This window comes from Amphibalanus amphitrite, unplaced genomic scaffold (assembly GCF_019059575.1).
Source record: "Amphibalanus amphitrite isolate SeventyFive unplaced genomic scaffold, NRLGWU_Aamphi_draft 000304F_arrow, whole genome shotgun sequence".
NCBI classification, from domain to species: Eukaryota; Metazoa; Arthropoda; class Thecostraca; order Balanomorpha; family Balanidae; genus Amphibalanus; species Amphibalanus amphitrite.
In genome coordinates this window covers 367,595-387,873 of record NW_024881799.1, presented here as the reverse complement: position 1 = coordinate 387,873, position 20,279 = coordinate 367,595, and the positions used below count along the sequence as shown (strand labels likewise).

General features: G+C 49.4%; 1 protein-coding gene and 2 non-coding genes across 3 annotated transcripts in view; 2 read left to right on the top strand and 1 right to left on the bottom strand.

The window, feature by feature from the left end:
* The window catches only part of LOC122387960 (xylosyltransferase oxt-like), a 75,707-nt gene extending 55,482 nt beyond the window's left edge, over positions 1–20,225 (top strand). The window contains exons 6-17 of the mRNA XM_043378667.1: positions 3,249–3,448; positions 7,968–8,064; positions 8,737–8,818; positions 9,060–9,178; positions 9,767–9,943; positions 12,243–12,436; positions 14,192–14,303; positions 14,876–14,998; positions 15,430–15,527; positions 16,721–16,981; positions 17,375–17,542; positions 18,150–20,225. Coding sequence (XP_043234602.1) covers positions 3,249–3,448; positions 7,968–8,064; positions 8,737–8,818; positions 9,060–9,178; positions 9,767–9,943; positions 12,243–12,436; positions 14,192–14,303; positions 14,876–14,998; positions 15,430–15,527; positions 16,721–16,981; positions 17,375–17,542; positions 18,150–18,360 — 1,842 coding nt within the window. The 3' untranslated portion in view covers positions 18,361–20,225. The remainder of the gene's footprint in view (positions 1–3,248; positions 3,449–7,967; positions 8,065–8,736; positions 8,819–9,059; positions 9,179–9,766; positions 9,944–12,242; positions 12,437–14,191; positions 14,304–14,875; positions 14,999–15,429; positions 15,528–16,720; positions 16,982–17,374; positions 17,543–18,149) is intronic.
* Positions 9,511–9,583, top strand: Trnak-cuu. The gene has a single exon. It is a non-coding gene; the product is annotated as a tRNA-Lys (tRNA).
* Positions 15,727–15,798, bottom strand: Trnah-gug. The gene has a single exon. It is a non-coding gene; the product is annotated as a tRNA-His (tRNA).
* Positions 20,226–20,279: the final 54 nt, after the last annotated feature.

Genomic DNA, 20,279 nt, shown 5'->3' with positions numbered 1-20,279 from the left:
GAAAAACAACGCTCCCAGTTTTTTTTCTAACCAATATTTTCGACCCAAAGCAGTAGCAGATAAGTGATGCCAGTTTTAGAAAATTTACGTCTAATATCCGTCTAATGTCCGGCATTTTCGTTAATTTTCCGTCCAAAAATGTTAAAGTCAACTATTTGTCCAAATATGTCCGAAAATTATGCAGCTATCAACACTCAAAACCGTCATTTATATTGCTTATCATGTCATTTTACCAGCCGAAAAGTGTTTATTATATTGAGAGCTTAACCCATATATGCATAGACGTACATAAATGTACGTCAATTTGAGGTGACCAATGTGTGCCATCTTTATAGAAATAGAGCTAATGAGCCATCAAACGCGGTCGTTCTAAATCATTTACATTGTTAGCCGTCAGGTGAATACCAAAAAACACGGTTCCAATGCATTCAGTGTTGAGTTTGAGACATTCGGTTTGTTGATGCCGCAACGGGAAGATTTTCACCCGTTCAGACGCTCGACCCAGGGTGAGCCAAGTGTTCTTAATTATAGTTAAGTGCTTTTCCCGGATTAGCTTTCGTTGCCAGCAATCTGCTCAAGCATGACCCTAACTTCATGAGTGGTGTCATTATAATGCTAATTTTGCTTACCAAGCGAATCCAAAAATAGTACGTTTCACAAAAACGCACGTACAATAATGTACGTCTATGCATATCCGTTACATTTTGTTTCCCAAACATCAAACACGTTTATGCTTTGGTTTGATGGCAAATGTGGGCCTAAACGATGTTCTGGATCAGGGCTGCGGGAGTCGATGGATTTTCAGTGACTCCGACTCCGACTCCGACTCCGACTCCGACTCCGGGTAGAACTATCGACTCCGACCGACTCCAACTCCGACTCCCGACTCAGCAGCCCTGCCAGGTCAGCGGAGTCGATGGGTTTGTCGGTGATTCTGACTCCGACTCCGGCTCCGGTTTCCAAAATCGACTCCGACTCCGACTCCGGTCAGAATTGTCGACTCCGACCGACTTCGACTCCGACTCCGACTCCGCAGCCCTGTTCTGGATGGCATCGAGGAGCGAAGTCGAGTCGCCGATGTCACGGTCGTCGTCCTAGAGCCGCCGGAAGTTCGCGTCGACACAAACGAAGACCCTAGCGACGAAGAGAATGCTGACCCAGCCCGCCTGACGTAACTAGTCTGAGCCGTAACAGACGTAACTGAGCCGTAAAGACGTAACTGAGCCCGTAACTGGTCGCACCCACCGGCTCAACCGGTTCGGGATGATTATGGATGTATGTCACTTCCAAAGCAGCACCAAGCTTGACCCTTATGATCGGTTTTGCAGCAGAGATCCAGAAGCGCCAGTTCCATGGCACGGGTACCATGTGAGAGAATCGCCTTCTGAAGGCGAACAAGTTCACCGACATCAACGCCTTCAAGAAGAAGTCCAATCAGACCATCGAAGCATTTACGACTGCCAACAACGGCTGCAGTGCGGCTGTTATCCGCTGGATGGACGTGGTCGAGGATCACGAGTTCCAAGAGGCCATCATGCCGTCACTGGGGAAGGAAGAGCCGGCCGACGTCCCTGGACAGACGCACCTCTCCGAAGTCGAGGGCGACCAGTCGCTCTGCTCCGTTGACCATGCCGGCGACTTTACGTCCGGCTGATGGCCGTCTTTAGTCATTACAGCGGGGCCACGCGCTCGGGACAGTGTCTGACGTGTATATACAGTGTGGGACGGGACAGGTGGTGCCATTACGACGACCAACGCGTCAGCTGCGTGGACGAGGCAGACATCCTGGGCGAAGGCCCCCAGCGGAACAGCTACATCTTCTGTCTCCTCAAGAAGCTCTGCAGTCAGGTAGTCAGCATGGAGCGCGCCGGGCGACGGACTGTGACTGCCACAGGGGAGCACAGGGTCACCGCGTCGGTGGTCAGCAGCAGAACGCCTCCTGATCGCCATTGACAACGTGCTCTTTTTATAGATCTATTATGTTGACTATTATGTACATAAGACAAGTTTTCAATAGACGGTAAAAGTTGACATAATTGAGTTGTGTTTTGCAAATTTCCTTATTTTCATCATACATGATCTACATTGTATTTCCTAATTCAACGTATGAATTGTAACCACCATTTCCAAGGGTCTCTAATGCAACACAAAATATCATACATCATATTTGACCATACAACACAAGTTATTCCCCTCGCCCAGGTTAACGATGACATGACGTCACCCTGCCCCTCCACAACCCCATCCCCACCCCAACCCATCCCTCATACATCGCTTCTGAAGTACGAAAGACGTTAGCATTGTATTAGGGATATCGGATGTATTATTTTAGGACGGCGGTGGCAGACGTCACAATTGTCTTGTTGACACCTGGCATAGACGTACATTTTTGTACGTCACTTTGAACGAGCATATCAGGCAAGCACTAAATGTAAAAACAAAACAGTTGATGTCAGCAGCTTAGTAACATGTTGTTTAACAATGCTAGAAAGTTTCATACAAATACTCGACAAAAAATTAATTCATGCATATATGGGTCAACAAGCTTTCCATTCGCCAATCAATGCTACGCACGATTACTTGATAAAAATGCTTAAGTGTGGCAGGCCATCGTCCAATGTTGTCCAGACTACTATACCCTTGTGCGATCAATTCCGAATTGGACATTATAAAGAATCGGAACTTCGAATGTCCAGGTTCCGATTGGCACCACTATATCAGATGAAGTAAGGTTTGGTAGAGTTTTTATCGAACGGAGATGATAGACGTTCTGTTAATTGGAGAGAGGCGAATTCTGTCAACTGACCGGTGTGCAGTGTGCAGATATTGATACTCTGCAACTGCTATTTTTGTTGTTGTGTTGATTTTTCAAATGAAGGTATGTTTAGAATTGTTCTGCCTATTTGTTTATGGGTCAAGCAACATCGGTGTTGGCGAGGCTATCGTTTTTATGGCAGGTAAAGGCAGTATGTTCAAATTACCCCACAGTGGGACAATTTGAACACACCGTGACTTGGTGGATAAGTGATGCTATGCTATTCAAGTTATGCTCGGCCCGTCCAAAAATGAGGCTTGCATGGTAAAAGCAAGTGACACATGCGCTACTGAAACAGTTTTCTTCATCCAGGGTTGAGCTGGAATTTGGTACAACGGAGAAGACGTAAAAATATGTTCAAATTACCCCACACTACCCTATTCAATTTACCCGCTCTGACGTCAATTATAACCCCTCTCCCCTCCCTCTGCAGCGCCAGGACCACATGTACCGCACTCTGCTGTCGCTGGAGACCCAGTTCACCAACGTGCGCCTGTCGCGGTGGCGGCGGGCGACCATCTGGGGCGGCGCCTCGCTGCTCGATATGCTGCTCCACTGTATGACCGAGCTGCTGACCCTCGACTGGCAGTGGGACTACGTGCTCAACCTCAGCGAGAGCGACATGCCCGTCAAGTGAGTACTGATTTATGTAGCGAGACACTAGATGGAGATTGTCAACTGCAGTTCATTATTTTTGACGATGCCTGGTCGCTTCAAGCGTATTGGTAGATACCACAAAAGCGAATTGTAAGAATAATTAGTCGGCGTGATGGTATTTTGGGAGGGATCGTGGCCGGGATAGTTGTATATCTAATAAGGCTTGCAGATGGGCGTGGAGCTTGTTGAAGCTGTGAGCCAGACATCAGAATCGTCATATGGACGCAGATAGGGAACGTGTTTGGACAAAAGTCAGTGTGTCAGATGCAAAATTGAGATTGAATCCTAGCAAGCGTAGGTTGAAGATGAGCCTGGAGCTGTCAAGCTGCCATTTGCCGTCAGCGCGCAAGCAGAACGCACCACACCTGATTTTCAACTCCGCTCATTTACTATGATATCCGATTATGCGACGCAGGGTGCTTTGTGCAGCCTGTGCGACCTGCCCCAGCTCACAACTGCTGGCAAAGCACTCTGCCGCTGCGCTGTGGACTTCACAAGGTTCTCTATGTAATTGAATTTTATTGCGGGATGGGGTAACTTTGAACGGCTTTGAACATCCGTAGATCATCGCTCGCCAGATTGTCATGTTGTTTGATCAAGATGCGTCTTTAAAAAATACGCGAGCTTAGGCTAATCTTCTTACTTAATCAGTGTATTTCAAATATCAGCTAGCAAAAATCGCCCACATAAGGAGCATCGTAAAAGTGACTGTACTCTTCTTAAAAGTGATCTCCCACAACCCTCCGCTGTTTCCGACAGCGTTTCCAACCTGCGCTGTTCCCAAGCTCGCCTGTGCCACCGCGGCCCGGGTACAGTCGATCCCGGTATCTGCACATTTATGGCCGGGGCGGACGTGGTTTTATGGTCCCCGTCTTAACTGTAGTGCCCCCATAACGCTGAGGTGCTTCAAACAGACCGGACGCAGGGAGAGTGGCAAAACGACGAGGGGGGGGGAGGTGGCAGCTTACATAGATAACACTTGTGTCTTTCGGTGAAGGAGGATGGATTGAGGAGCCCCGCGGACCCCCGCTTGGTGTCGCGATGCGAATATGGTTTAGTTGATATTTGGTTAAGTTGGGACGACAAACTATTCGTGCTAAAGGTCATGAAGCGGTTTTAGAAATAGTGACGGAGACTCTTCAAAACGCACTGATTCCGAACTACTTTAACACGCGCACCGACGGGGGGGGCGGATATCCGCTCCCCCCCCCCCCCCCCTGAGGTTTTTCGCGAATAGCGGGAAAACCGCGTAGCGCCGCGAAATTTGGTGTACGACTATTCTCTCATCAATTTTACACATGGTGTGCAAGTTTAAACCTCGTACCTTTTAAGGTCAGGTCACCAGGTCACTTTGAATGACCCAACCTCAAGTCACCGTTTTTTGCAACTTTGTCACCGTGCCAGAGCTACAGTAGATGTCGGAGGTCTTTGAAAGTCGCAGGATGTTATAAGGTCATTAGTAGCTACAATTTGTATATCTCGGAATTTTGATATCGGTGACCTAAGGTCAGGTCAATTTCTCGACCTCCCCATTATAAGTCAACGGGGGGGGGGGGGGGGGGAAATCAACTCCCTGTTTTTACCACTAAAACGGGTCGGAATGGACCCATATACCATACATGACTTCATATACGATCAACCTTCACTACCTTGAGGTCTGTTTTGCTGTTGGGCAGCTGTAAGGTCATATGACGCCATCAAAGGTCACCAAAGGTTTTTTTTGCTAATAACTCCGTACAGGAACAAGATACAGCCGCGCGGATGGTCTCATTGTGTTCAGCTCGTCAAGACGCATCGATTGATATACATAATGACCTCGAGGTCACGTGACCTGAGGTCAACCTTTGACCTTGACCTTTCGAGGTCAACATATATATCATTCGATGCGGATTGACGAGAGGATCACGGTGATGCCCTTAGTTTGCTCCTATCTTGACTAATTCGAAAGTTATTCGAGAAAAACTATCTCCATATCTAGCGCCGCCATTTTGACTTTTTTGACCCCTGTGACGTCATCTTTGACCTGACCTGAAAATGACCTTTGTAAAAATTGTAGACCTTGTCCGTGCGTATCCCATTCCGTTTACAGCGGCGTATTTAGAAAATCGCGAAGGGGGGGGGGGGCCAAGGGTTTGGAGGGCGCCACCTCACCCAAGGAGGGCGCCATACGGTCGCGAGATAAAAAATCGCTCAGTGGGGGTTGGGGGGTTGGGAGGCGTTTTTTACCATGCCACCAGTTTTTTTTTTGCGTAACCTCGTATAGGTCGTGCTGCATTGATTTTGCATCGTGTGTATTCTTTATACTCCAGGTCACAAAAGGTCAAGTGTTCTTGAAATGCTGCGCCGAAGGCGCGCGAAATTTTTGAAAACAACCTTTTCCTCCGCTTTTTAGGCACGCCTTTTATACGATCACTGTTCAAAGCTCCTCTCGCTCTTTTACCAAATTTGAAGGTGTAAAAAATACCTAAGGTTTGGTCGGGCCGCTGCCACACAAACTGTACAGAAAGCTTGGCTCATGGGTGTCGATGTATAAAAGTTTATTGGCGGTGGCATATCTACGCACCAGATCACCGTATCGGATTGATACCGGAGCGCGAGATGCGTAAACATCATCCAAATTACCTCAGACCAGCCTTCATAGCCTTCTCACAGATGCATACAGTGTACCCACATAACCAGTTTCAATCACCGAAACTTCAGATGCCTGCTGTTGCGCCCGAACCTGTTGACAATACTTAATCGTAATCCATATAGATGCCATGATGCACGTAAAGTAGGATCAATCCGTTAAGACCAAAGACGTGTTTTATGCATCGTAGAGCGTAGATAGTTTTGGTAGGTATAGATACTTCATTCATTGTGCTGAATGCACGTTCATTTGTGGCAGTTTTCACAGGCAAGACATCAACTATGTGCAATAGAACGACTAAGTTGAAAAACATGCCAAAGGAGTAAATAAATGATAGGAGGGCAGCGATCAACGGATGTTGCCAATAGGTAGAAGGGCTGCGATCCACAGGAGGGCACTAATAGGTAGAAGAGCCCCGATCAACATCCCGAGTTTCGACAGTAGGGCACCGATAGGTAGGAAGTTGGCGAGCAGCAGGAGGGCGCCAATGGATAGAAGGGCAGCGATCAACAGGAGGGCACCAATAGGTAGGAGGGCGCCGATCAACAATCAACAGGAGGGCGCCACCAGGTAAGAGGGTGGCGAGGAACAGGAGAGCACCAATAGGAGGGTGGCGATCAACAAGAGGTCGCCAATAGGTGGGAGGGCGGTCATCAACTGGAAGTCGCCAATGAGCGGAAGGGTGACGATTAAAATGGGGGTGGCAATGGTGAGGAGGGCGCCTTTGCTCAAGAGGATGACACGAACAGGAGGGCGTCTGTGCGGAGGGCGCTGGTCAACAGGAAGGTGCCAGTGGATAGGAGGGCGGTGATCAACAGGAGGGTGCCAGTGGTTAGGAAGGCGGCGATCTACACGAGGGCGCCAATAGGAGAAGGGCCCCGATTAACATTCAACAGGAAGGACTAGGGAACCAATAGGTAGGAGGGCGGCACTGAACAAGAGGGTGCCAAAAGGGAGAAAGGCGGCCTTCAAAATCTCACATGAGGGCTCAATAGGTAGGAGAGCGCCAATAATTATGAGGACGCCGATCAGCAGAAGGGCGGCAATGTGTAGCAGGGTGGCGACCTACAGGAGGGCGCCTTCGGGTGAGAGGGCGCTTATTTACAGGACAGCGGCTTACATAGGCGACCACCGTTACGCTTAGAGAGCTACAGCCTACAAATGTGGTTGGAGGGCGCCCGAGGGAGCCCTCCAACCGTATTTGGAGGGCGTATTTGGAATGGGCGTCCTCCGAGGGCGCCCTCCATCCGTATTTTCCCTGTAAACACATTCGCGATTGGAGGGCGCCCTCCAGTCGCGATTGTTTTTCGATTCGATTATATCACAATTGCATTTGCGATTGGAGGGCGCCTTCGGCGCCCTCCAATCGCAAAGGGCGCCTTCGGCGCCCAAGGGGGGGGCATGGCCCAGTGGCCCCCCCCCTGCCTACGCCCCTGTCCGTTTACCGCTTGTCGCTATCTTGCTTCGTTCTCGAGATCTCAGGGGGGGGGGGGGCGGTCATCCGCCCCCCCCCCCCCGTCGGTACGAAGTTGGCACAGACCCCCGTCGGTGCGCGGGTTAAGTTCGATTACGTTCAACCTTTTTGTGTGAGGTGGGAGCTGCAACATGATGCATTCAGTTCCTTTTTCAGAATATTTTATAGGCTGCTTGGGAGTTTGTTAATTTTCACGAGTTTCATTTGCACAGCCAATTACCAAACTCGTCACTCGATGCCTGATATTGAGCATTTTCCTTGCTTGTCCGAAACCAAGCGAACGGTGCGAACTGTCTGTGAACTTTTTCGCGCTACCCTCTTACCAGACTGAAACACCTGATTCTCAGGAAATGCTCGATGGTGCATGGTTCACATTTATCTTTCTCTTCCAGGCGGATGGAGCGACTGACAGAGTTCCTGACGCGGAACAAAGGCAAGAACTTTTTGAAGTCACACGGACAGTCAATTCCCAGTTTTATCATGAAACAGGTGAGATAGCTGTGACATTTCATAGTTCTGCGATGATGTTTGGGCGATTGGGTGACCCCACAGTGATTTGATATGGTTCATGTCTTGATCTATTCTAAACCATATGCATGTGCATGTGCACAGCTGTGCATGTCGACATTGCTTTAGCTAAGTGACTTGTATGCTGTTGACTGTTGAGTGTTGAAATTTAACAGCAAGACGTTGTTATCTGTATTAAGCCTGACGACTCGACTGTTTTGCCTAAATTGTTATATCGTTACAATGCTGTTTGTGCATTGACCTACGTTACATCGCCTTATCTTTATTTCTGAACGCTGCTTATTTTTCGGAGTTTGTAAGAACTCTGTTTAAGACTGTGGCATTTGGGTACCGGATCTGGGGGATAACCCACAAATGCACTAAGTTTGACGGCATCATTTTCGCATCAGCACTGAAAGCTTTGGACTACATTTAGCGCTCATCGATGAAGTCTGGGCATAACTTTACCTGAAGCTGACAACTAGCTTGTATGCCGGTGGGTAGACAGCTAACTTGGGCCTCGGTTGTCTCGCCTTCGCTTCTTGTATCCGCGTTCATTGACCGTTGAGTGTGTTACTGTGTCATTACGTAGTTGTGTGATGTTGATTCTTCGGTTTTCTAGGCTGATGTATGGTCCCTGTCTGTGTTTTCCAGGGTCTGAATCACTCGTTTTACGAATGTGACCACCACCTCTGGCGGCTCGGCGGACGGAAGTTGCCGCGGGGCATTGCCATTGGTGAGCTGCGATACAGGAGCTAGGGGACGAGGGATGGGAGGGGAAGCCTAAGAGCTCGCTGGGAAACCGCAGGAGATGAAGCATGGAATATGAAAGGAGACGGATCCCACTCTCAGACAATCACGGTGAAAGTGATTAATTTGTATGTCCCGCATATATTCAAACCTATCAATTTCAAGCAGACGAGAAAATGTCACGATACCTATACACATGCGTGAATCTTTTGCACCCTTGCTTTCAGACGGCGGTAGCGACTGGGTGTGTCTGTACCGCGACTTTGTCCAGTATGTGACGGGCATGCAGGACGACCTGCTGACCGGCCTGAGGACCTTCTTCAACCACTCCCTGCTGCCTGCCGAGGTGAGAGTGGCCACCCTCCGCGGGCTGGGCGTCGGACGGCTTCGGGCTTGCGGAGTAGAGAAAGAGTTGTTTACTAGATTATGTTGCAAGTGTTGTGATAGATTGCCGACAGATCTTGACAGTGTCGTTGTTCAAGCCCTGGTCTATGTGTTTTGGAAGCGTAGAGGTGTTTTTGATGAGTCTCCCTTGATATGGGTGCTTTCAAGGCCGTTTGAATGAGTAAATAGCGATGATTTTTGCACGAAGCACACAGTACTATAATTTAGTAGCCTGAAGGCTGATGTTTCACTTAGCGCGTGCGTCGTATCGAGTTTTGGGAGCGCGTTGACCAAGCCCGGCTAGCTCAGTCGGTAGAGCATGGGACTCTTAATCCCAGGGTCGTGGGTTCGAGCCCCACGTTGGGCGATGCTTTTCAGTTTTTGGGAAGTGACCCTTCTCCGGTCGGATGCTCAGCTCTTCCATGCAGTATTTTCTCATCACTTCTTAATCAAACTGTCTCTTCCAACTATCGTTTTGACCCGTTCTGTGCAAGTCATTCCCGAACATTCTACTTATGGTCTGATGTGGTTCACCGTCCCATTTCCACAGTCGTTTTTCCATATCGCGCTGCGTAACTCGGAGTTTTGCCACACTCTGGTGGACAACAACTTGCATCTGACCAACTGGCGGCGCAAGCACGGCTGCCACTGCCAGCACAAGTACGCCGTTGACTGGTGCGGCTGCTCGCCCAACGACTTCCGCCCCACGGACATGGATAGGATACAGGTAACAAAGAACGCGCGTCGCGCTGAGGTTTTGTTCAGTCTGTATCAGGTGTGTAGGAGGTTCTAACGTTTTTTTTGCCTGTTGTCCTGTCGGCGCGCGGTATGATAGTTTGTAAGCCTTCTGATGATCACCGAGTATCCAGTCAGCTAGCGCGCTTCCTTCCAATAAGACTGTGCTGAGTGCCTACCCGCATCCCCCTCCTCCAAACTTAAGGCCGCCCCACACTGGAACTCGCATGCGCGTTGCGGGTTTTTGGGTTTTTGGGGTTTCTTCAAAATTAAATAATCCAATCTATGCTGGGTGACCCACACTACCATCTAACAAGCGAGTCTGCATGTTTTTAGTTTGTAAACTACCTTGCATCGCATTCCAAAAGTTGATTTTCAGTCAACTTTCGATTTTCCTCGCTGCGAGGTCTGCGAGTTCTGCGAGGCTTGCGAGTTTTTCTTTGGAGTCTAATTTTGGTTTGTTGTGCTGGTATTGCGACAATATGTAATTTTCTGAAGGTATACCGGTTTCACTGCATTCATGGAGTCACCATAAGGGAACAGTGTGACCATAAGGGAAGGGAACACTCTAGAATTAGTATTATGCCCGCAAACTCAAAACCCGCAAGCTCGCAACCCGCATGCGAGATCCAGTGTGGGGCGGCCTCAAGTTGACAGAGGCGCGAGCCATCTCAGTTCTGCTGGAAAAAGACGTGGCTACTTCAGTCGTTCGCCTCAGCCCGCTCGATAACGGTATATCGAGCGTTCTATATAGATGTCCGTGATACTTCTTATTCCAAGCTGGATCGCTAAACACTCGCAACCCGGCGTTACGTGAGGCGTGCGAGGCAGTCTTCACTATCAGGTCTTGCTAGGGCTTCCGTTCTCGCGTCGAGGCTGTCTTTGCCGACAATGGCGGCTAAACCGAGTAGACGGCTGGTGTAGGGATTGGACTTGTTGTTCGTAGTCACTGTTTCACCTGTCGCTGAAGATCTGCGAGCTAGTCGCTTTTTATGCTGGGCTGTGGGCGCAGGTAATGAATTGGCACTTTGTTTTTTTTTTCGGTCAGATATCTTCTATTGCCCAGGTTTCATTAAACCGTTGGAATTTGGTCGCTTTTATAGTTTCGCCCACTTGTTTGCTCGTCTAGTCTGCTAGTAAGTTTGGCGAGCTCGGATACAAAAACATCCTGCTCACCGAGTACCACCGAGGGTTAGTGTTCAATACCGCGCGCCTCGGCGTTGTTTTCCGTTGTTTTCTGTTTTCTGAGAAGTAATCCAAGCACCAGCTCAAGTTGTTTGCTTGGCTACGTTTTCTATATCTGTCCGTTGTTCGTTGAAAGGAAGTAGTTCGAGGACGATTGAGCAATGGGTTTTGAATAACGGCAGCCAGACTGAGCATAAATTGATAGAATTATCGACGTGATTTACATATAACAAGAAAGTCGTTTCATCCAAGCTCATTTCAAGCTCGTTTGGACTATCTTTTATCTTTATCCCAGGTGTTTAATCCTCCGTCAGCAGATCCACGTCCCTGACAGTGTCGCTGCCACACTGTCACTGTTACGTTCACGTTGTCACTGTCATAGCACTGCCCCTCTCGCACTGTCACTTCCACACTGTCATTTTCACCGCCATTCCCACATAAACTCACTCATCACTGTCAATCTCATTTTCACTGCCACCGCCGTCAGGGATGACGCCCACTTTGAACACCAACACAGCCATCAGCACACTGAAAGAACGCTATACCCGACCACCCACGCGTCCGGCGAGCGACTGCCGTGTCCTGGGCAGCACGCAGCTCGTCTATCGTCTCATTTTCCACACTCCGCTCCCCTCCCCTCCCGTCCCTTCCCCTCCCCTCGGGCCGTGTGCGCTGTTGTCTGGAGTCATTCGATCTCCGGCTGATCGTGTTACGCGAGGAGGTGTAATTTCACTAGCGCCTGTGACTCTGTGAGCTGACAAACAAGCTCTGGACCTGCAGCTCCGGACCGTCGCCAGGAATGGTGTTACGGATTACGCACATGGTTTGGGATTTGGTTTTCAAGCCGGTGATTCGATGTGCGGTAACAAACGTTGCTCTATTGGAACTTTCATCAATCATGATTTATGCAGTGAAAGACAGTTTTAATCTAATCCCCTGTGCCTCAAACATTTTTAGCTATCAGCTCTGTGTGTCAGATGTCTCGTAGGGAACTGAAAATTTGTGACATTGTGTTATCAACAGTGTCATGCATAGTGCGCCATCTTATTTCAGCTCCTCCTCCCCTTCTTCTACCCGCCTCCCTCACTCTCCCCTCTCCCCTACAGCGGACCGAGTCTCGTGACCTGTTCTTCGCGCGCAAGTTCGAGTCCATCATCAGCCACGAGGCGGTGACCATGGTGGATAAGTGGGTGCACGGCCCGCTGCCGGCCGACCTGACCTCTCTACACCGTCACTGGGTGTGTCAGTATCACCGGGATGACCTGTCGGCTGCCGATGACGCGGCACTGACGTTCTACAGGTTAGACGGTAGTGGGAGGGATTGTGGTGTGGAGGTTTGGGTTGATGAAAGGATCAAATCAGTGGTAGGAATGCGATAATTAACACAAGGTGCAGTCGGGGAGTTGATGACGAGGGGTCATGTGTTGAAGGCTATCGGTGCCCGTCCACAACAAATCCCCCCCACCCCACCCACCCCACCCAGCAGAGGTGATCTGCTCTCCAGACCGGCCCAGGCAGGCACCGGCCACACCCACCAGCACGCAGGGCTGCGGAGCCGATGGATTTTCAGTGACTCCGACTCCATCTTAACAAGACTGACATGTGCCAATGGATGTACAGTGTACACTGTACAGTGCGCACTGCCTATGTTTCTTGTCAATGTGTTCAGAGTGCATGTGTTATTTTCGCTCAGGACAGATCATAAGTGCAGATGTGCGAAGATAGGCGCCCGGCGCGCCGCTACCTCCACTAAATCAGACTTGTTTTCTGTGACATCCGTCTGACTGTTAACCCGCGCCCCGTAGGGGGGGGGGCCGAAACGCCCCCCCCCCCCCTGTCCTTTTCGGTCGATATCTCCTAAACGGCTGGAGATATCGCCACCAAACTTTCAGGACCCCTCCGGGCATCAATTTTACACATTGTGACCAAAAATTTTTCCAGAGGCTATGATAGGTTGGCCACAAATGACGTCAGAGTGACGTCATGTTCTGTCATTTTCGACCGAAAAAAGACCTTCGCGAGAAGACCTGTCAGGACTACAGCTTTGAAGATACAGAAAAATGATCAAGACATAAAAGGTGTAGAATTGACAGGGCTACAAAACTGCTATCTCGAATTTTTGAAATTTTTGAGTTTTGACCCCCAAAAATCAAAAAAACATTTTTTTGGATATATTCGCCAAAAAATCCAAAAAGTTTTTTGAGTTTCGAAAAAAATCGGAATATATGTGATAGTGCCTACCGTCTTCTATCCACATACCAAAGTTCAGATCGATACCTCGTTTTTTGGCCAAGTTATAGCGAAAAACTGTTCAAAAATGATGACGTCAAATTTTCAAACTCAATTTTTGGCAATTCTAGAACTCGTAGAGCAAAACGAAGACCACCATTAGACTCCCCGTGACGAGCTGCATCGAATCGATACCCATTTTATGCAAAAATATCAACTTTGAAATTTGACCTAATTTGACCTGACCTTGACCTGACCTTCACCAAAACGTGACCTAGGCTGGCCCCAAAGGCTGCCTAACCCACATAATCGCATTTGTCATGTAAAATGGACCATAAAACATGTATCACACGACACATTCATATTGTGACCCCCGGTGACCTGACCTCGCTGTGACCTGACCTGGTATCAGTGACCTCAGATAGCAAAGTATGTGTTTGACGAACAATGTAATATCGATGGTTTTCAATAAATTACCAATTTACTCGCTTTCACAGCACATTTCTTGAATTGCCTGTGAACGGTGAAAATCTGACCTTTGACCTGACCTGTGACGTCATCGGTTTGACCTAGGTCAATGAAATTTGGTCACAAGGTAGTTCCCGGGTGGGGCTATCGAACGCCGTTTGAATTTTGAAAATCGGCCGGTAACTTTCCGAGATCTTAGGGGGGGGGCCGAAACGGCCCCCCCCTACGGGTGGTAGGGTCCGCCGGTAGCCCTACGGGGCGCGGGTTAACGGACCCTCCCTGTGAACACTGCCTGGGATATGAGAAGCAGCATCAGTGACCCTCCATGGCCCCCTTCACCGTATTTCACCATGTCCAGGAGTGTGGCGAGACTGTCCGCCCAGCGACTCCGGGTTGGCGGCAGCAGATGTGACCTACAAGTGGGGGACGTCGTTGCCGCCTTCGTCCACAAGAAGGACGACAACTTCAAGGTAGGGACGGCGGGCTGACCGGCGCCATCGGGTGTTAGGTCTTGTGGAGGTGCGAGAACTTGATGACATTGGCATCAGGCAGCTAAAATATCCCACAACGCCTTGACCTTGCCATTCTTATTGCCTAAGAATTAGCATCTTCTGCGATCTTTCTGTGTGAAGGTTATGATCTTGACATTTTTATTACGTAAAGAATTCATCATCTCCTGCGACCTTTGTGTGAGAAGGACAGACAGCAGCGTCGCTGATCCCCCCGCGACATTGTGGTATTTCTGGATGTGACACGTTGTGTCTCGAGCCTGAAACTTTGTGAAGGTCAAAGTGTGCCATTCTAGTCCTGAGCCGGCGTTGTGCATACTGCTAACTTGTGCGAACTTCTCTTCGAGTGTGACATACGCTTCTAGCCGAGTGAAGCATCCGTATGAAAAGTTAGTCTGTCATCGAACTAAACGTTTCAACTCCGAGCTCCGTTCGTCTGAAATATCCGCTATTTATAGCCTATAGCTCTCAAATAGCGCGATATCTGAATGCTGGCAGCACCTCTCACCACCCCGTTTTTCCTCATTCCACAGGGCACCGTGGTTCAGTTTGAGTTGCAGACCACCGACGGGCCGCTGGTTTTGGAGGCCCTGGTCAGTCCGCTGCCCACGCCGATTAAAAGACTCAAGAAGGGCAGTGCCGAGGATAGATTAACGGTAAGACCCGTTGCGAGGCTATTTTTCGGTTAGATTAATTATAACCTTTCGCGTGTTTTATTATTAAGATATATTTCACTTCGAAGGAACATGTAGTGTAGCCACTATATATACAATTTTATTTTAGAATGCGATAACCGGTGTTAAATTATTGGCTTTGTGTATGGCTGTCGTTTGGAAGCACAACTTTATACGGCTTGCCTCTGATATACTGCCTTGGGCAATAGTATGTGGATGTGATAGATAAATTATGTAAATGTATTGTTAAAAGTTTTTCAAATTCCTATGACACATCGGTAAACAAATCAACCAACATTGAATCCGCCGGACGTCCTAATAATCATTTCGTCGCTGATGTATGACGGTGAGCCGAAGACCTTCAGAAACATGACGTGCTGTACCTATGTCGTGGCGTGTGATCTGGTTTTCAGTCCATGGACATCAGCACTGATTTTGACCAGAAGGAGGCCATGTTCCGAAACTTTGGCCGCGTCATGGGCGTCTTCGCCACGCCGGTCATCATGCACAGGTGAGATCAGTCTCAGACGCTCAGAGGCTGTGGAGTAATTCATACGTTTGCGAAATTGGTCACCGAAGCTGTAATAAAAACTCGCGGCTTGAGGCTAAAATGTGTTTTTGCTGTAAGAGAGGTCTTAATCTGGAGTGTCATGTTTTCCGTATTTTGTGACCAAACCGTGAAAGGCAGTTGCCGGACGCGAAAAGTAGGATGCCGTGACCCGGATTCGAACCGGGGTTATCGCGGCCACAACGCGAGGTCCTAACCACTAGACTATCACGGCTTGTGCGGAGGAGGCGAATTGTACAATCACAATGAAGGTAAAGCTGTATTGATATTAGTATGTATTGATTCCAATGCCAAACACTTTGACTTCAATTAATCTGCAATTTATAATTGGCGCTTTCCCTAGATTTGGTACTCGTCTTTATTTTCGTATGATAAAGCCGCTGCGCCACACCGAGCAGCTCATAGCAGTTTTACGACGAATGCGACTGTAGTAGGTAGGTAGGTACACACGATACTTCATACTGGTTTGATTAAAATAATACTGTTTGTGGATTATTCCCCCAATTATGACCGAATTAATTACGACCTTCCCCCAATTACGACCGAAGTTGATCTCACGGCCGTGATAGTCTTAGGACTCCGCTTTGCGGCCACGATAACCCCTCTCTGAATCCGGATCATGGCAGCGCAACTTTTCGTACTTCGCATTCTCGTCTGTTTTTGATCAATTTCCATCGTTTTTACACGGCAATCGCCCTCCCCAGCTCATTTCGTTCTCTTGAAAACGATTTTTATTCCCACTTCCTTAGCAGACGAGAAGGCAATGCGCGACTGGTGCGACATCTATACCCGTCTTTTGCCGTGGTGTCTTCTTTGGGGACAAAAATACGTAGTCGTAGAGGGCCTTGCCGGCGGGGCCTTGAGGGCGATGCGAAGTTGCAACATTCATTTTTAGAGGTTTACCTACGTATGACGTCGTATGTGTATGGTCTGGCTTTATCTTAAAATGCGGTTTCCTGTTAACATCATAAAATATGACTTGAGACAAGGGTCAACAAGAATGCCAACTTCCAGCTCTCTATAACCAGCGCACTCCAAGCGATCGCGAAAACCGGTCTGGGAGTGAGCCTCGTGGGTTGTGTGCCCTGGAGGGCCGGAGGCCATGAAGAATAACCCCCTCCCCCCGCCCCCGGCAGCTGGAGCGGCGGTCGGGCGCAGAACGTCACTGTGGCCTTCCAGGACCCGGCCGGTCAGGTGGCTCGCGCAGAGAGCTTCTCCCTCAACACAACAGAGGAGTCGCGCTCGGGAGTGACACGGCTGGCCGTGCGCCAACCGCTGCGGCCCGGCACGTGGCGCGTGCACGTGCTGGCCGACCACGTGCCCGTGGCACGTGCCGAGTTCCCCGTGTTGCCCCTGGAGGTGTTCAAGGCGCGGCCGGTGAACCGCGACCAGGCAAAGTAAGTGAGACGGGAGGAGGGAAGGGGGGAACGGGGGAACGTTGGAGGGAAGTGAGAGGGGTGGTATCAGATGTGAAAGAAGGAAGGAAGATGGGAAAATGATTGCCCCACACGGGCCCGTTGCAAAAATACTGTAACTTAAACACCCCCCCCCCCCACACACTAGTTACACATGGGTCCCTCGCTGTCGTTCTAGAGAAGACCGATAACACCCCTCCCCTCCCCGCCACAGACTGTTACTAGCGGGCCCCTCACAACCCTACTGTAACACTTCTCCTCCCCACATACTCCTACACTCGGACCCGGCCTCACAGCCCTACTGAAGTAGGCTGATAACACCGCCCCTCACAGCCCTACTGGAGTAGACCGATAACACCCCTTGCCTCCCCACAGAGTGCTACACTCGGGCCCGTCTCAGGCCTACTCGGAGCAGCGCGTGGTGACGGCCCTGCAGCGGATTCTGGGCGGCGCCGATCAGCCGGCGGAGCTGGCAGCCGCCACGGCCGCCGCCGAGAGGCACGGGGAACAGCTCACCGAGTGGACCGACAGCATAGTCAGACGGTGAGAAAGGGGAGAGAGGGGAAGGGGATGACTGGATGGGCTGGCCTGGGTGGACAAACAGACGGGGTTAGACTGATGACAGGCTTAACATACATGCAGGATAGTGAGACGGTGAGATACAGATATCAATAGACATAGAGGAGAGGAGATGATAGATAGCAGAGGAGAGACAGGGTATGGGGAATGTAGGAAGGATGTAAGTGAGAGTAACATTTGTGTGTAGGAGGTAAAGATAATGGGATAGGTATAAATTTGGAGGAGAAGATGGTCAATTTTAGACATGGGCGCACCTTTCGAACGGTGCTTGAGACAGTAATGCATATTGCATAAATGGAGCAAAATATCTGGTTGCGGTGATACATATTTAAACACTTGAATTTCGTATTATTGTGATGGATGTTTGCTATGATTTTCATCGTTTATGGATTGTGGACCGTAATTATCGTGTCGTCTTTACCCTCAGCATCGTATTCTGTCCCTCTCCCACTTTATTTATATTTCTCCATCCTATAATTCTTCCTCTCTCCCTCCATTACTTCCTTCTCCGGTCCCCCAAGCATCCCACCCGTTTATTTAGTTCTGATCAGTCTTTTCTGCTCCCCCTCAGGCACTTCTCCCTGGAGTCGCTATGTCTGGCGTCCGCTCCGCCTCCGTCCTCCGGCTGCCTGGCCCCCCTGCCGAGGTCATGTCGTGACACCGACTGGTCGTCGCTGACCCCTGACCCCAAGGCCGAGCTGCACGGTATAGAGCCGGGCGGTCGACTGCGGAGAGTTCCAGAGGAGCCGAGCAGCCAGACACACCAGCACACGGGACTCTGATATGATGAGAGGGAGGGGACGCGGGGGTATAGGGGTGACGGATAACGAGGGTGTAACACCAATGTTCTGACGGTCCGGTGTTAGTCTGGGCATGAGTCTCTGCTGGGCTAGGATCTGGTTCGGTATTTGGGTCAGGACCGGCTGTCTTTTGATCCATGACTGGCGTCTGTCGTTTGTCCAGGGTTTGGGAAAGTTCCGGGACTGGGTCGATTGGAACGTTACCCTTCTTGCCCTTCTTAGATGGAGACATGAGGCGAAGCATTTGACAGCAGGATGGGTTGTTACTTGAAGTGTCGTGCTCGAATGACCACGAAAAGGTGCAAGTAATCAGTAGGTATCACAAATTCCCTATGTGACTCCAAGTATGTGCAGATATATACCTCTGTATTCCCGGCTACACCCCCGTATACAGAGCGCTCTATTGCACAGACATGAGCAATAATGTTCTATTTGGATGGCGGCCGTGAGGCCTGACCTGACCTGACCTTAACGCGTCCGGGCGCTGTGCTCACACATATCCACACCCGTGTAGTCTCATAGGACCCCCTCTCGGCCCCAGTCCGTCCTTACCCCTCCCCTCCTTACACCCTTACCCCTATGGCATACTCAAGGTCAGTTATATACGGGCGCTTCGGAAATCGTAGGAGGATATTCGATTTTCGATGAGAGATGAGTGGATGAACTGAGATTTTACTCTTTTTCCTTGACGCGTTGGTTTAGGTTGTGACCCCCTGAGATCAAGTAGTTTTTTTTTCCTGCGTCGTTTTTTATCTACCTGGTGATCACACGTTGGATTCTGGTGATGTTGCATGGATTTTATCATTTGCTTATTTGTCTTACAAAAGTGGACAATATTTCAAATGCAGGTGTCACAAAAGCAAACATGCTTGACCGGTGTCACAAATGTGGACGATATTTTATGGCAGGGTGACGATGTATTCGTATATTGTGTTTGTGCTTGTGCTGTATATTTTTCCTTTGAAAGCTTATGACGATATGCTACATTTTCAGCGGGCATTTCTGTCCTGACGAAACACTTCTGATCTGAACAGAGGTAGTTTTACAGTTTTATTTTTGACGCGACTCTCATAATCTATGTGGCGTGTCTCTTTATATGTTTTTACTTGACGACGTCATGACCGAAAGCCTCTTTAGGTTGGCTCGAATGATGCTACTACTAACTAGCTTGCCCCTTTTTCGCTGATGGTCCCTCGTTACTCCCTACCCTTTCACTGGTCCGTTGTTCATACTGTTGTACATACATATCGCGCAGTTGACCCCCACTGTTGTCGCCCAAGTACTCATATTTACACCACTGAGGGCCGACGCTTTGTCCGTCTCTATTAGCCTCGAGCGAGGGTACTTTGTCCAGCCCTATCGGTGTTCGAACGCACCGCGGGGAACTCGCTCTGTTGTTAACTCACTTGTTATCAGTTTATCACGAATGGCGCGTGCGTGCGAATGTTTAGTGCTTCGACTTGTGATGAGGTTGTTGGAGAGAAAGATGGTCGCTAAAGATTCTGATATTCCGTATCGCGTCTTACTGTGGTGGTATTGAGGGCAGGACACCATCGTTAGGTGTAACTTGGACACCGTATTTAGGTGTAACTGGGAAAGGTCGGCGATCAGTGGACTCGAGACTGATTATGCGTTGGTTGTGCATGGTTCGTACCCCTTCTCCCCGGCCAGGACATGCTACACCGTCCAGACGTTGTATGTCCCCCTTTATGGCGAGGTCACAGGCTCAGAATGTTGTATATTTACATAATGTGCATTCGGTGAAATTATTTACGTGCAGATTTCTGACTATGTTGTCCATTTAGCGACTTGTATTTTAAGTATAAGGTTTTATTGGCTGAGCCGTCTAAGATTCTTTACATCGCTTTCCGGCTGTAAACTAGCAGATAGTCCACATTCCG